Source organism: Sebastes umbrosus, chromosome 9 (assembly GCF_015220745.1).
Source record: "Sebastes umbrosus isolate fSebUmb1 chromosome 9, fSebUmb1.pri, whole genome shotgun sequence".
NCBI lineage: Eukaryota > Metazoa > Chordata > Actinopteri > Perciformes > Sebastidae > Sebastes > Sebastes umbrosus.
The window spans coordinates 2313892-2330795 of NC_051277.1; the positions used below are offsets into that span (position 1 = coordinate 2313892).

General features: G+C 38.2%; 1 protein-coding gene across 2 annotated transcripts; it reads left to right on the top strand.

Annotated features, from left to right (window-relative positions):
- The first annotated feature begins 7158 nt into the window (after positions 1 to 7158).
- stard15 (StAR-related lipid transfer (START) domain containing 15) lies at positions 7159 to 15856 on the top strand. Of its 2 annotated transcripts, XM_037779642.1 has the most exons (7): positions 7159 to 7193; positions 9280 to 9466; positions 13072 to 13219; positions 13933 to 14036; positions 15061 to 15178; positions 15306 to 15358; positions 15453 to 15856. In XM_037779642.1, the coding sequence occupies exons 2-7, from the start codon at positions 9320 to 9322 to the stop codon at positions 15666 to 15668; spliced, it is 786 nt and encodes a 261-aa protein (XP_037635570.1). In that variant the 5' UTR covers positions 7159 to 7193; positions 9280 to 9319; the 3' UTR covers positions 15669 to 15856. The 2 variants fall into 2 exon arrangements, with proteins under 2 accessions (XP_037635570.1, XP_037635569.1); XM_037779641.1 differs by lacking the exon at positions 7159 to 7193 and having other exon boundaries at positions 8781 to 9466.
- Positions 15857 to 16904: the final 1048 nt, after the last annotated feature.

Sequence of the window (16904 nt, forward strand, 5' to 3'; positions counted from 1 at the left end):
AAAAAGAAAGAAAGAAAGAAAGAAAAATACGAAAAGAAAAATAAATAAATAAATGAATAAAGAATGAAATAAAGAAAAAAATACAAAAAGAAAAATAAAGAAATAAATGAATAAATAAAAATAAATAAACAGAAAGAAAGAAAGAAAAAAAATACAAAAAGAAAAAGAAAGAAATAAAGAAATTAATAAAGAAAGAAAAAAAATAAAGAAATAAAGAATAATATATAAATAAAAAGAAAGAAAGAAAGAAAGAAAGAAAGACAGAAAGACAGAAAGAAAGGAGGAGGAGAAAGAGTAAAACAGTTGACGGTATGAATTGTCCTCAACAGGCCACCATACAGACAATAAACCCTTTAATAAAACAGCCTTCTGTGAAGTTTATATTCAGTGTTTCTCATTAAAAACATGTTTCATCTGTTTCATTCCTCATCAAACTTTAATAAATATTCTTATAACCATTCAAATCCTTCATTAATGTTTACATGTGTTGCTCTCTAGTGGTCACAGACAGTAAATATAATAAATAATTTTCTAATGCTTGTCCCTTTATGTCCTCACGGTCCCAACATGTTCTGCTGACATGTACCTGTTATTATTTATTAAATGTTTGTGATGCTGCTGTATGTGACTGTGTCACTGATCTGATTTAATAAATGTTATATTTATTATATCTTTATGTTGTTACACATTAAAACATCACACGTTGTTCTCTGTGATATTATTAATGAAAATTATGATTTTCATGTAAAAATTCTTTGTTGAAAAACTCTGAATGCAGGATTGTTACTTCTTCTACACTGTAGTACCAGTACTTTGTTTGTAGTAAAATATGTGAGATACTGTAGTACAAGTACTACAGATAAACTCGAAAAACAAAGTTTGGAAACTTGTGTTTGGTGGATTATTTCTCTGTTGTTACAATGCTAATTGGCATTGTATTTTACATTGTTGGAGAGCCTGTTTATTTACCTTCACAATGATGTCCAACTTGCAAGGATCATGCGTTTGTGGGATGAGCAGCACAGCTGATTATGTGGGTAGCGCCCAAGAAAAATTTGCCAAAATGCTCCGTCAATGGTAAACAGTGTATTCTCCTGTTGGTGTTGACTCTTGTTTTGAGTTGTTTGGTGGATTGGATGATTGAACTCTCTATCAGTAACAAGGAACAAACAAGACATATTGGCAATTTTACACTTTATTCATTTAATACAATATGTCAGGAGCCTCAGTAGCGGTGGAAGATCCATACGCAGCCACAACAGCCTGGCACCTCCTCCTCATGCTGGTCACCAACCTGGTCACACGTTGCTGTGGGATGGCGTTCCATTCCTCAACCAGGATTCGTTGCAGGTCAGCCAGCGTGGTTGTGTTGGTCACTCCAACACGTACAGCACGCCCAAGCTGATCCCACAAGTGTTCATTTGGGTTGAGGTCTGGACTCTTGGCAGGCCGTTCCATTCTCTGTACTCCCACATTGTGGAGGTAGTCTGTGATAACCCTGGCTCTGTGGGGGCGAGCGTTGTCATCTTGGAGGATGAAGTTACGTGCCAGATTGTGGAGATATGGGATCGCCACTGGCTGCAGAATCTCATCCCGATATCTCACTGCATTGAGATGGCCTTCAATGAAGACAAGCCTTGTTTTGCCAGTGAGGGAGATGCCGCCCCACACCATGACACTGCCCCCACCAAAAGCTGTTGCTCCATCGGTGCAACAATCATAACAGGCGAATACACTGTTCAGCATCGGCAGAGAATTTTGGCAAATTTCACTTGGGCGCTACCCACATAATCAGCTGTGCTGCTCATCCCACAAATGCATGATCCTTACAAGTTGGACATCATTTTGAAGGTAAATAAACAGGCTTTCCAACGATGTAAAATACAATGACCATTAGTATTGTAACAACAGAGAAATAATCCACCAAAACACAAGTTTACTAACTTTTTTTTCCGAGTTTATATTATGGTTCCAGCTCTGATCAGAAGCAGCTGGAGGTGATACCAGAAACACAAACATGGAAACTTCCTGAGTCTCTGCAGGAAGTTCACAGGGTTTAAAGCTGCGGTCGGAGGACAAAAACTGTCTTCAGTTCAACAGAGAGACGAAGACATTTACTACAGGAAGGACACACAGGATGGGAGACATGATGGACAGACATGAACTCACTTTATTAACGTTTCTACTTTACATCTAAACCGTCTTCAGTTCAACAGAGATGAAGACAGTTTAGATTTAAAGTCGAAATGTTGTTAATAAAGTGAGTTCATGTCTGTCCAGCATGTCTCAGAGGACAGGAGACCTCTAGGACATGTTGGACAGACATGAACTCACTTTATTAACAACGTCTGAGGACCTGAATGTGGATACGGACTATGTTTGGATGAACAGAGACCCAGGATGCATCTCTTACATGTCTGAACCTGGTTATAAACCTGTTTACACTCAGAGACATGAGGTCTCTCTGATCCTGATCACAGAAACCAGGTCTCCTGTTTACATGACATTAAAGGAAACCAGATTAAAACAGAGACTCTGAAAGAAAAAACTTCTCCTTAAAGCAGCCGTGGGTGGAAATGGAGAAAATATGATTAAAATAAAGTTATCATTATAAAACGGTCACTATATTCTGACAGTAGTACATGAGACAGGTAATCTGAACAAAATCATGTTCCTCCGTGTCCTCCGGTGTCCTCCGGTGTCCTCCGGTGTCCTCTGGTCTGTAAAGCTTCAGTCTCCTGTCAGCAGTGTGGTTAGTTGTTAGTAATCAGCAGCTCTTTGTGGGTTTCTCTCTGTCAGATGTTGGTGGGAGTCGTCAGCGTAGAAATGAACATAGATGGAAACTATTCAGAGACCACAGAGACCAGACGTGGGCCGACGGTCTGAAGACATGAAGTCATCGGTGAGGACGAGACACAGTCTGAGGATCAGACCAGGTAAAGGTTCACCTCACCATCAGACACCCTTTACCTCACCGTCAGACAGCCCTTTACCTCGCCATCAGACAGCCCTTTACCTCACTGTCAGACAGCCCTTAACCTCACCGTCAGACAGCCCTTTACCTCACCGTCAGACAGCCCTTTACCTCACCGTCAGACAGCCCTTTACCTCGCCATCAGACAGCCCTTTACCTCGCCGTCAGACAGCCCTTTACCTCACCATCAGACAGCCCTTTACCTCGCCATCAGACAGCCCTTTACCTCGCCGTCAGACAGCCCTTTACCTCACCATCAGACAGCCCTTTACCTCACCATCAGACAGCCCTTTACCTCACCATCAGACAGCCCTTTACCTCACCATCAGACAGCCCTTTACCTCGCCATCAGACAGCCCTTTACCTCGCCGTCAGACAGCCCTTTACCTCACCATCAGACAGCCCTTTACCTCACCATCAGACAGCCCTTTACCTCACCATCAGACAGCCCTTTACCTCACCATCAGACAGCCCTTTACCTCGCCATCAGACAGCCCTTAACCTCACTGTCAGACAGCCCTTTACCTCACTGTCAGACAGCCCTCTACTGGGGAACTGAAGCAGTTATATTGCTCTCTTCACAGCAACCAGACTCCGTTCATAAAAGCAGTAATTTTACTTCTCAGAACACGGGAGTATACGTACAAACACACTTCTTCATGTTTTGTCTCTCTGGTGGAGTGGAGGTATGTCACTGTTAGCATGAGTGTTTGTTTACAGAAGAAGAAAAAGAAACATGTCAAAAACAACTGTCTTCATCAGACTTCATCACATCTTCGTCCTCCTCCTCCTCCTCCTGTAGTCAGTCTGTGATGTGATGTGAGGATCTCTCAGGTTTTACACCTTCTCACAGTGAGGTGCTGCTGACCTTTAAACTGACCCAGCAGACTGAGAGAAGTCTGTTCAGTCTGAACACGAACAGAGAAACCTGAACTCACTCAGGAACAATAACAGTTGATCTCCTCTCACCTGTAGATGATCACCTCTCACCTGTAGATGAACACCTCTCACCTGTAGTTGATCTCCTCTCACCTGTAGATGATCACCTCTCACCTGTAGATGATCACCTCTCACCTGTAGATGAACACCTCTCACCTGTAGTTGATCTCCTCTCACCTGTAGATGATCACCTCTCACCTGTAGATGATCACCTCTCACCTGTATGATCACCTCTCACCTGTAGATGAACACCTCTCACCTGTAGTTGATCTCAGTGGTTGCAGCATCTTTTCTCCCATTTTGGTGCGTTAAAGTTAATCCAGGATGCTCCGACATCAGAGCGTGGACAGTCAGCTGTTTGGAAAGTTAGAAAATGTATTTATGAACCGCTGAAACCCTCTACCTGAAGTTATATAAGCTAACAGCTAACAGCTAACAGCTCAGTGTGAATGATTCCCCCTCAGAGCCTCAGGACCTGTTCCTCTAGTAAAACATTTAAAAGGAGGAAAATACTTCATGTTTACTCTCCTGGAGCTGCAGCTGGACACCACAGAGACGAGAAGAGAGACGGTGAAGAGACAGACAGACAGACAGACAGACAGGCAGTGAACGCAGCAGCAGACATGGATCACTGTCTTCTCTCTCTAAATTAATACTTATATTAATTTATTTAGTGTTATTTAGTTTAGTGAAAGTGTTTCCTGTGTGAGACGTGTTCAGACCTCCATCCTGACACCGGCTCCATGTCTTCACCTCTGACCTTTAACCTCCTGCAGCACGGGGGGCATGACGAGGGTCGTGTCTGGAAGGTAACCCCCAAGTTGCAAAACCTCTGGTGAGATGGTTCAGGTCAGACATTGACCTCCGATAGTGTGTTACAGAAATATAATATAATATTAATAACTGTTGTCATATTACGGGTCCAACTGGACCTGAACCAGTGCAGCCCCGGTGTGACTGGGAGAGCAGCAGGTTGATTAGTGGGTGGTGACAGCAGGAGAATATAAACCCCAGCAGCCTGTTAATGATCAGTAATTATCCTGGAATCCAGTAAAACACTCAGCAGGTCAACAGGAAGCTGAGTGTTTCTGTCTGAGTGTTTCTGGGTTTATAGACGTCTTCAGTAGTTCCATCAGCTCCATGACGTCAGCAGGGATCTCTTAAATAAACCTCATTAAAACAGAGGAACATCTACTCAAAGTACCAAAAGTAAAAGTACTCATTGAGCAGAGTTATACTGTTATTATATATATATATATATATTATTACTGATGCATTGACACAAAACAGCTGGTTAATTTTACTACATTATACACTGTTGTGTACTGCACTGTATTTTAATCTATAATCATGTATCATACTTAACATTACATAAGTACAATATTTGCCTCTGAGATGTAGTATGTTCATCCATTCACTCTGTATCTTTTATATATCTTTTATATCTCTATTATTGTCTTTAGAATTTTTGTATACCTTTACCTCTCCTGTGATTCACTCTGTTTGCTGATGTTGCTGCTTTGACACCTGAATTTCCCTCCGGGGATTAATAAAGGTCCATCTTATCTTATCTTATCTTATCTTAGTAGAGTTTTTACTACATCAAAGTAAAAGTCTTTTTGTCAGGGAGCTAAAACTAAACTGGTTTTCAGAGTAAAAGTCTTTTTTTCACGGAGCTGAAACTAAACTGGTTTTCAGAGTAAAAGTCTTTGTGTCACAAAGCTGAAACTAAACTGGTTTTCAGAGTAAAAGTCCTTGTGTCACGAAGCTGAAACCAAACTGGTTTTCAGAGTAAAATTTGTTGTGTCATGGAGCTTAAACTAAACTGGTTTTCAGAGTAAAAGTCTTTGTGTCATAGAGCTGAATCTAAAGTGGTTTTCAAAGTAAAAGTCTTTGTGTAATGGAGCTGAAACTAAACTTAATTTCAGAGTAAAACTTGTGTGTCTTTGAGCTGAAACTAAACTGTTTTTCAAAGTAAAAATCTTTGTGTCTGGGAGCTGAATCTAAAGTGGTTTTCAAAGTAAAAGTCTTTGTTTCACGGAGCTGAAACTAAACTGGTTTTCAGAGTAAAAGTCTTTGTGTTACGAAGCTGAAACTAAAATGGTTTTCAGAGTTAAAGTCTTTGTGTAATGGAGCTGAAACTAAACTGATTTTCAGAGTAAAATTTGTTGTGTCATGGAGCTAAAACTAAACTGGTTTTCAGAGTAAAAGTCTTTGTGTCGTGGAGCTGAAACTAAACTGGTTTTCAGAGTAAAAGTCTTTGTGTAATGGAGCTGAAACTAAACTGATTTTCAGAATAAAAGCCTTTGAGTCGTGGAGCTGAGACCAGTAACATGATACTGAAGCTGACACCGCTGCAGACACTGACTTCAGGTGTTATAATGATTTATATATTTATAATGATACTGAGAAGATTCAGAGCTCATAGAACATTAATACATTTATAACCTGCTGAATCTCCACAGTAACCAGTAACACCAGTTAAGGAACAGGACTGTGTGTGTGTGTGTGTGTGTGTGTGTGTGCGCAGCAGATGGTCAGTAACACACAGAGCTGCTTTGTGTTCACGAACAGTTCAGGTTTCCAGCAGATGTTCTCACAGGTCAAAGGTCACGACGAGCGGGACGGAAAGAGCAGCTTTCACCCACACACACACACACACACACACACACACACACACACACACACACACACACAGAGAGAGCTCCCCCTGCTGGTGACAGCACTAGAAGTACTCTGATCCTTTACTGAAGTAATGTACTCCATTACAAGTAAAAGTCCTGCATTCAAAACCCTATTTGAGTAAAAGTACACAAGTATTATCAGCATTATCAGGGAGAAGTACAATGTAGCATAGAAATACTCAAGTAAAGTACAAGGTCCTAAAGTTGTACTTAAGTAGCCTACAGTACTTGAGTAAATGTACTTAGTTACTGTCCACCACTTTGTGTGACTCAGTGTGTGTTGTTAAATCTGAGGTTCATTCACAAGTCAACGCTGACGTCAGGTCCTAATATGGAGGACAGAACCTGCCAAAATAATAATAAAAAATGAATAGATAAATAAATGTGTTGATAAATATATATAAATATGTCATTAAATGTAGCAAAAATAATATTAAAAATATTTATTAATATTTATTTATTTATCTTTGCATTAATTCCCTTATTTATCTACTCTTCTTTTCCCTTTTATTTATTTAATTATATTTTAGGAATTTCTAAATTAATTAATTATTTTTTGCATTCAGTTTTTATTTATTTATTTATTTATTAATACATTTATTTTTATCCATCCATTCATTCATTATCTGTAACCTCTGGTCGCGGGGAGGACATGTAAACTCCACACAGAAGGGCCCCAATTTTTTTAATTTATTCTTTTTATTTATTTTATATTTACTTTTAAATGTATGTATTTATTTATGCATGATTTTCCCTTTGCACATCTCCCCTTATTTATTTCCCCAAACTTATTTCTTTCTTTTTACATTTCTTTATGTATTTCTGCCTCATTATGCAGAAAGCTGTCACTCAACCTGTGTCATCATGGGGTCAGAGGTCATAGATGGACTGTATGCTAGTTAAAACAGCTAAACAGTTTCTGCTTCTGCTTATCAAATATATAAATAAATACACACATTGAAAAATAAATATAAAATAAATAAAAAATAAATGCAAAAATAAATAAATAAATTTAAAAATTAATAAAAAATCAATACATAAATAAAAAAATAATAAAAGGAACATCTACTCAAAGTACCAAAAGTAAAAGTACTCGTTGAGCAGAGTTATACTGTTATATATATATATATATATATATATATATATTATTACTGATGTATTGACACAAAACAGCTGGTTAATTTTACTACATTATACATTACATAAGTACAATATTTACCTCTGAGATGTAGTAGAGTATTACTACATCAAAGTAAAAGTCTTTGTGTCAGGGAGCTGAAACTAAACTGGTTTTCAGAGTAAAAGTCTTTGTGTCACGGAGCTGAATTTAAAGTGTTTTTTTAAAGGAAAAATTAAAAAACAGGTGATTAAATAAATAAGGGAATTAATTTATCGAGTCATTTATTGATTGATTGCTTGATTTTGTATTTTTTTGGCAGGTTCTGTCCTCCATAAGAAGCTGCTGCTACCTGATCTGTTGACAGTCAGTGTGACTCCGCCCACTGCTCCACCTGAACAACAGGTATCAATTACTGTTACTGTTGCATTCAGGGGCTGTCTGAAACCACAATGCTCAGCTCGCAGCTAATTATTTTACGTTAGGCTATCGTGAGGCAAGCCAGATTCTTGCACAAATAGCACCTAAACGTCCAAGTGCAGGTAACCCAATTGATTGGTATTTATTTTGTTTCCCCAACTAGGATAGTCAACACTCTCAATAGACAAAACACAAAGAGCACAGAATCTCAAAAGGGCCTAAAACACACCAGAGTTTCTGGTTTGGCTGATAACACATGTTGCATTTAGTGAAGGAGAGATCAGAATGACACTGGTTGTGCAGTTTCTCTCCTGTTTTAAGCCCTACAGAAAGGGCGTCGTTACACCCTGATTGGCCAAGAGGGGAATGCACCAAGCTGCTCTCAACTATCATTTAAGAGCCAGTCCACATACCCTGCGCAACAGGTGAACTGAATAACCCTCTAATCACTCAGCAATTCAACCAAAAAAACACCAGGGAAAGGGTAAATGACAGCAAGCCCAGAGAATGGGCGGCTGCCACACTATAGTGAACAAAACGGAGCTTTTCATCAAGGATATATTTCAGATATATTTCAGATATGAAGGTAAAATAAAAATGTGTCAATGTGGTGATGAGTTCATTCAGAAGGAAAATATGAAATAAAAAACTGTTTTATGTCAAAGAATCGACTGTAAAGTCTGAAAACATCATCTCACCTATACCTCTGGTGTTGATAGGGTTAAATGACCTCTACCTCTGAAAGGGTTAAATGGTCCTGTTCACACCTGTTACCAGAGATGTTCTATCGAGAGGAGGAGTCCCTCTGTTAACATCTCCAGTCACAGACAGTCGCTGTCACCAACCACAGTGACACTGCTCCCTCCCTGACCTTTGGTCTGCCCTGTGGCTCTGAGAGGAGGCCTGATGAAAGTGGAGGCAGAGTGAGTCCTCTTTAGTTTCTGACCCATCTGTGCAGTGATCAGAGAGGAGGAGGAGGAGGAGGAGGAGGAAGAGGAAGAGAAGCTCCATCCCTCTCTCTTCATTCATTCTCTGTTCTCCACCATCAGACCCAGTTGAACCAGTAACAGCTGAGAGGAGCTCAGACAGGAACTCTGATGTCTCACTGAACTCCAGCTCTCACCTCTCTATTATTATTTATTTATTTATTAGTATTATTAGTATATATTGAACCCACTGGTGGAGATGCCGGTTCAGATCCCGGACGACTCAGACTTCTCCTCCTTTAAGGATCAGTGTCTGAGTGCTGATGGATGGAACAGCCGCTACAACAAGGGAGGAGTGACAGTGTGGTGCCGCGAAGAGGAGAGCAGGACGGTCCAGAAACTCAAGGTTATTATTTTATTATTATTATTATTATTATCATTATTATTTTTATTTGTATTTGTATTTTTATTCTTATTTTTATTTTGTATTGTTATTATTATTATTGTTATTATTATTATAATAATATTATTATTATTGTTATTATTATTATTATTAGTATTATTAGTATTGCTATTATTATTTTATTGTTATTGTTATTATTATTTTATTATTAATATTATTACAACTGTCAGAACTCTGGATGAATATAAACTATGATCTTCACAGTGAATGAAGTGGAGCTGCAACTATTAGTCCATCAGTTGATCAGTTGATCAGTTGATCAGTTTATTGACAGAACAGTTTTATAAGATCATTTATTTCAAAATATTTTTATTTTTTTTATTTTATTAGTGTTATTCGTGAATATTTTGGGGTTTTGGACTGTTGGTGGATTAAAACAAGCGTCCTCCTCGGACTCTGACAAATTACTACAAATACAGTTTAACTTTTGCTTTAACCTTTTTAAGGTAAAACAGTTATTAGATTAAATGATAAAATAATCTGCATTCATTAATCTGATTCATCAATAGTATCAATAATTATTAGAAGCAGCCTGGAGCAGAAGGACTGATGATATTATTATAATGATACTATAATAGATGAACTCTACATTAAATCCACTTATTATCACAATATTAAATAATCTATAAATAATCCAACAGTATATAAATATATAAACTAGATTATTGTGGTGATTTTAATGTAAAGTCTTCATGTTACAGACGTGTTGACTGTCTATCAGATAACAGGATCAGTGAATAATATAATAATAATATTATACTGTAGCTCCAGTGAGTGTATATTATAGATATTATATTAAAGATAACAGGATCAGTAATAATAAATAGTGTCTACTGTAACTGAGTTCAGAGACGGTTGGTTGAGTCAACAGTTCCTCCTTCCCTCAGTCAATATTTAGAGACTCACTTCTCTACTGGGACCAGTTGGACCAGTTGGACCAGTTAGACCAGTTAGACCAGTCTGATGGTCTGATGTGTCAATCTGAGCAAACAGCAGCTGATCGTAGAGCTATAACGATCAATCAATCGATCAATCAATCAATCAGTGGGTAGAAAACTGCTTTCCCTTGTTGTATATCACAGTGAACTGAATATGTTTTGGACTGGCCCGGTGGCCCGGTGGCCCTCTAACTCTAGGCTCATAGACCGATGGTCCAGTGGCCCGGTGGCCCGGTGGCCCTCTAAGCTCAGTCTGATGGCCCAGTGGCCCGGTTTGCCCGGTGGCCCGGTGGCCTTCTAACTCTAGGCTCATAGCCCGATGGCCTGATGGCCCGGTGGCCCAGTGGCCCTCTAACTCTAGGCTCATAGCCCGATGGCCCGATGGCCCGGTGGCCCGGTGGCCCGGTGGCCCGGTGGCCCTCTAACTCTAGGCTCATAGCCCAATGGCCCTGTGGCCCGGTGGCCCGGTGGCCCTCTAACTCTAGGCTTATAGTCCGATGGCCCGGTGGCCTGGTGGCCCGGTGGCCCGGTGGCCCTCTTACTGTCGGCCCGTAGCCCGGCAGCCTCCTGCAGAGGAACAGTAGACCTCTGCTCAGCTTCAGCGTGCTGAAAAATTCAGAGTGGAAAAGAAACAGTAATAGCTGGAAACATGAGGACGGAGGAGGAGAGACGCTGAACCCACAGCAGAGACTGGACACGGTCCAACAGAGACTGGAACCAGAGCCACTGGACAGGTTCTACTACTATACTGGACCAGTCCACTGGACAGGTTCTACTACTATACTGGACCAGTTCAACTTCAATGGAAAAGTTCTACTACTATACTGGACTAGTTCAACTTCAATGGAAAAGTTCTACTACTATACTGGACCAGTTCAATTTCAATGGAAAAGTTCTACTACTATACTGGACCAGTCTACTGGACAGGTTCTACTACTATACTGGACCAGTCCACTGGACAGGTTCTACTACTATACTGGACTAGTTCAACTTCACTGGACAGGTTCTACTACTATACTGGACTAGTTCAACTTCACTGGACAGGTTCTACTACTATACTGGACTAGTTCAACTTCACTGGACAGGTTCAGTATATATACATTTTTATCTGACTTTTCTTTTTTTTTTGACATTTTTCTGACTTTATTCTGTTTTGTTTTTTTTGCTTTTTTTGGGAAATTTTTTGACTTGGAGTTTTGTGGACTTTTTTTTTTTTTTTTAATTTTTCATACTTTGTAATGAATTGTTTCATCATGTCATTTTTCTGAGTTTCTTTAAAACTTTTTTTGGGACATTTTTGGACTTTTTCTGATTTTTTGGGACTTTATTTCAGAATTCTTTTGGGACTTCTGGACTTTCTAGATGTAAAGACGTGCTTTACTGGAGCTCTGGACTCAGAGACAGACGGACTGAGGACGGACTGGATGTAAAGACTGCTGCTGAGTGATGGACACACAAAGACGTGAAGCCGAGGACGTTATGAATGATTAACGGCGTGCTGATTGAGTTACACGGAGCGTTTTACAGCGTTGACCTTCACAATATCTGATGACTGCAGCTCGCCGAGCCGGCGCTGCTGTGAGATTACAGCAGTGGAAAATAGTGACGTCCTACAGTAGGCTGCCGTCTCACATGACGTCCAACGCCGTCTCTGAGCTGGACCTCTAAAAAACAACCTGCTAGACACGTCTCCGTCATCATATCCAACAATCAGAGACGGAATTAACACTAATTTATTCTGAATACACCTGAACCTTTAAATGATCTCCGAGGTTTCCTGTTGAGCTTCGTTAGTTAGGTGTAGAAAACAAAATGACGTAAAATACTGATTCAAACTAAAATGGTTCGTTGTCCAATAAAATCTAAATCCAGCATAAATATGACAGGAAACCATCCGTGTCCCTCGTAGATGGTGACAGAGTAAACAGAAGAAGTTGAAACGTCCAAAAAATATTAAATTATCTGAAAGATCCTAGTAAAATATGTGAAAAAAATTGAAAAATGTCTGAAAAATAACCCAAAAATTATTAGTAAAATATGTGATAAGATTTTTTGAACAATAGCTGAAAAGAATTTGAAAAGATATCCCAAAAATAAATAAAAAAATATTAGAAACATTTTCAAAAATCCGTAGACAGTAACAGAGTAAACAGAAGAAGTTGAAACATCCAAAATATATTAGACAATTATCTGAAATAATATTGGTAAAATACAAGAAAAGAATGTCTGAAAAATATCAGAAAGATTATTAGTAAATTATGTGATTTTTTGAAAAATAGCTGAAAAAATTTTTAATTGTGTATTATATTATTATTAATATTATTACTATTATTATAGTGTATATTATTATTATTATTATTATTGTGTATTATTCTTATTATTAATATTATTATAGTTTATTATTATGATTATTATTACTGTAGTTTATTATATTATATTATTATTATTATTATTATTGTTATTATCATTATTATCATTATTATTATAGTAGTGTGTTATATATTTATTATTATTATTATTATAGTGTTTTATATATTTATTATTATTATTATTATTATTATTATTATTATTATTATTATAGTGTATTGTGTGTGTGTGTTTGTGTCTCAGATGAGGATAGTGTGTAAGGACGTGACGGCGGAGACGCTGTACGATGTCCTCCATGACACCAGCTACCGTAAGAAGTGGGACTCCAACATGATCGACACGTACGACATCGGCAGGCTGACGGCCAACGCCGACGTGGGATACTACTCCTGTCAGTCCAATAACACACCTCATCTGATTTACATACTGGAGTTATAGCTTATAATGTGTTTATAATGTGTTTATAATACGTTTATGACGTGTTTACGATGTGTTTATAATGTGTTTATAATACGTTTATAACGTGTTTACGATGTGTTTATAATGTGTTTATAATGTGTTTTAATGTGTTTATAATGTGTTTATAATACGTTTATAACATGTTTACGATGTGTTTATAATGTGTTTATAATGTGTTTTAATGTGTTTATAATGTGTTTATAATACGTTTATAACGTGTTTACGATGTGTTTATAATGTGTTTATAATGTGTTTTAATGTGTTTATAATGTGTTTTAATGTGTTTATAATGTGTTTATAATACGTTTATAACGTGTTTACGATGTGTTTATAATGTGTTTATAATGAGTTTATGACGTGTTTACGATGTGTTTATAATGTGTTTATAATGTATTTTAATGTGTTTATGTGTTTATAATACGTTTATAACGTGTTTACGATGTGTTTATAATGTGTTTATAATGAGTTTTAATGTGTTTATAATACGTTTATAACGTGTTTACGATGTGTTTATAATGTGTTTATAATGAGTTTTAATGTGTTTATAATGTGTTTATAATGTGTTTTAATGTGTTTATAATGTGTTTATAATGTGTTTTAATGTGTTTTAATGTGTTTTAATGTGTTTTAATGTTGCTGTTTAAGGGAAATGTCCGAGCCCTCTGAAGAACAGAGACTTTGTGACGATGAGATCTTGGCTTCCTCTCGGCAGCGACTACCTGATCATCAACTACTCGGTCAAACACCCGGTGAGCGTTTACATCTATACCAAAGTTATATTTATAATTAGAATTAAAGTCACAATTTTCATTTTAAATAAATATTATTGAACAAAATCGTCACAGTCTGCTGGACAGTAAAGTAGGTTTTCAACACTCTGCTCATTTAACCACGAAGTTACTTCTGGTTACCACAGGGCTGGTTAAAGACATCGGGCATATAGGCGGGCGCCTAAGGCGCCACCTTCTCGTCACCCTAAATATAAATAGGAATAATAATAACCAAAAAAGTAAAAACAAATTTTTAAAAAGCCAGCGGGTGCCTTTCCTCATTTTCTGCTTTGAGGTAACAAATAAATAAATAAATAAATAAATAAAAGGGGTGGAACCGGCCCTGGGTTACCAAAATAAAATCTGGTTGGTAATAACGTAACCCCATACAACAGTTCATATGATTTCTTATGAAAAGTTATTCCTCATTTTTTGTGCGTTTTCCTACGAATGTCCAGCAACACGTGTCAGTGTCCGCTCGTTACATGCGTACGGTCTTTTCAAAATAAACTTCCGTCTTCACAGGAAACCTAGTTTGGCTTAGGAAAAAGATGGTGGAAGTGGCATAACTTTATTACGGACAACTGAGAGTCACAACAGTTTTTGAAATAGTCACTGAATTTAATCTGTTTGATTCATGTACACAAATTTCCCTTTTTTTCGTGATGCTCAGCTCGACTTTCAACAACAGATTTTTTAGTGCGTTTCCTACGAATGTCCAGCAACACGTGTCAATTTCCGCTCACCATATTTAAAAAATAAAACTACTTAGTTAGGTTAGTAGAAGATTGTGGTTTGGGTTAAAATAACTCCAGAAGTGTTGTAACTTAAGTTCAGAAGTTACAAATAAATCAACGTTGACTTCTGGCCTCACACGGGGCACCAATAGTGGTCGTTTGTGGTCAGGACGCCACATTTGGTCGTCTGATATGTAGAGGAGAGAGTTTGTGAGTTAGTGTTGTGGAGTCAGAGGAGATCATTTAAAACCACCATGTGTCCTCAGCAACACCCTCCTAAGAAGGACTACGTCCGAGCCGTGTCCCTGCTGACCGGATACCTGATTCAGTCCAACGGGGCCAACTGCTCCACCCTCTACTACCTGACCCAGATGGACCCGGGAGGTGAGACAGCACACTAAAAGACATGTTTGTCCTCACAAAGACAGACATGTTTGTCCTCACAAAGACAGACATGTTTGTCCTCACAAAGACACTCAGTAACGTCCCGTGTCATCCTCTCTGTCTGCAGGTTCGTTACCAAAGTGGGTGGTGAACAGAGTCTCTCAGTTTGTGGCTCCAAAGGTAAAACTCTTTTCCCGTAAATATGAGATAAATATAAACCTTGTCTGTCCGTCTCCTCCTCACGTCTGTCTTCACCGTGTCTCTGTCCTCTCAGGCCATGAGGAAGATCTACAAGGCGTCTCTTAAGTACCCGGACTGGAAGAGGAAGCACAACCCGACCCTGAAGCCATGGATGTTCCCGGAGCAGAACACGCTGCCGTGCATCAGCGCGGCGGATCTGACGGTGCAGCGAGCCGACTCTCTGGAGAACATCGACGAGAGCGGCCTGAGCGAGGACAAGACGCGCCACAGCGACGACGAGGAGACCTAAACGGACTCACTTCCTGTTTGATGCTTTGTTTGTTTGAGCCGGACCAGACTTCAGCAGGATTCTGACTGTTTTTATCTGCACATACGTTTGTTCTTCTTTCATCACTCTGTTCTTTTACAGTCTGTTCATGTCTAACAAGATTATTATTCCAGATTAGACAATAAACACACCTGGTTCAGGTGAGCCAACGATGTGGTCATGATTACAGTCTGTTCTGCTCAGGTTAACGGTGGCTGCAGTTAAAAGCCCGGTCCATTCGTTTTTGAGGGTTTGGAGGTTTTTATATCATCCTGTATCTTCCCGGTAGTGTTCCTCGAAGATTCAGATCTCAACATTCACATTTTGGTCCAAGCTTCTTGGTTTTTGGTCGTCTCCATCTTGTTTTTTTTCCGTCTCCATCTTGGTTTGTTGGCTGTTACCATTTTGGTTTATGCAAGGCCAATAGAAAGGAGGCTGGGTCACGCGTCATCAACGCGTCATATCTTCTGGGGTATAACACATGCGCAGTAAAATCTGGTCTTCACTCGCCAAAACGCACGCACGCACGCACGCACGCACGCACGCACACTTCCAATGCTAAACCGCAGATTCAGTTACACTGAATCTTGGTTTTTGGCCGTCACCATTTCTATGTATATATATATATATATATATATATATACATACATTTCTATATATATATATATATATATATATATATATATATACATATTATATTATATTAAATAATATAAAAATTAAATTAATTATAAAACAAATAAAATGTAAGGAAAGGGAAAGATGAATGAAAAACAAAAAACAAAATAAAACAAACAAAAAAACAATGGTCTGTTTAACAACTGGAATAAATCTGAAATGTCTTAATAATCTAATAGTTTTTTAGAATTTTTGAGTTTTAAGTTTTCAATCATCATTAAATATGTTTTAAAATCAATATCTTTAAAAATATAAAAGGAGGGTTTTTCTTTTAAGCCAGTTTAGTTAGTTAGTTAGTTTAGTTTTTATTCTTCTTCTATTAAACAATTTCAGTCCAGTTCTCTCTCTGAACTCTCATATTTATTAAACACAGCATGAAGAACGGCTCCGGTTGAATGTCAGATTAAAGGTTTGAGATTTTATATCAGAAAATCATCTTTCCTCATATCAGAAAGTTTGCTTTTTTACAGCACATATTTTGACTCAACAAAGCAGGAGAATCACAGGTGTGAATAATCCCATTAACGATGGGAAAGTAAG

Bases quoted from the DNA above. Each gene is read 5' to 3' on its own strand.
- stard15 (XM_037779642.1), top strand. From the start codon at position 9,320: ATGCCGGTTCAGATCCCGGACGACTCAGACTTCTCCTCCTTTAAGGAT. The intron at 9,467-13,071 runs GTTATTATTTTA...TTTGTGTCTCAG, and splicing joins GGACGGTCCAGAAACTCAAG to ATGAGGATAGTGTGTAAGGA. The intron at 15,179-15,305 runs GTGAGACAGCAC...CTCTGTCTGCAG, and splicing joins GACCCAGATGGACCCGGGAG to GTTCGTTACCAAAGTGGGTG.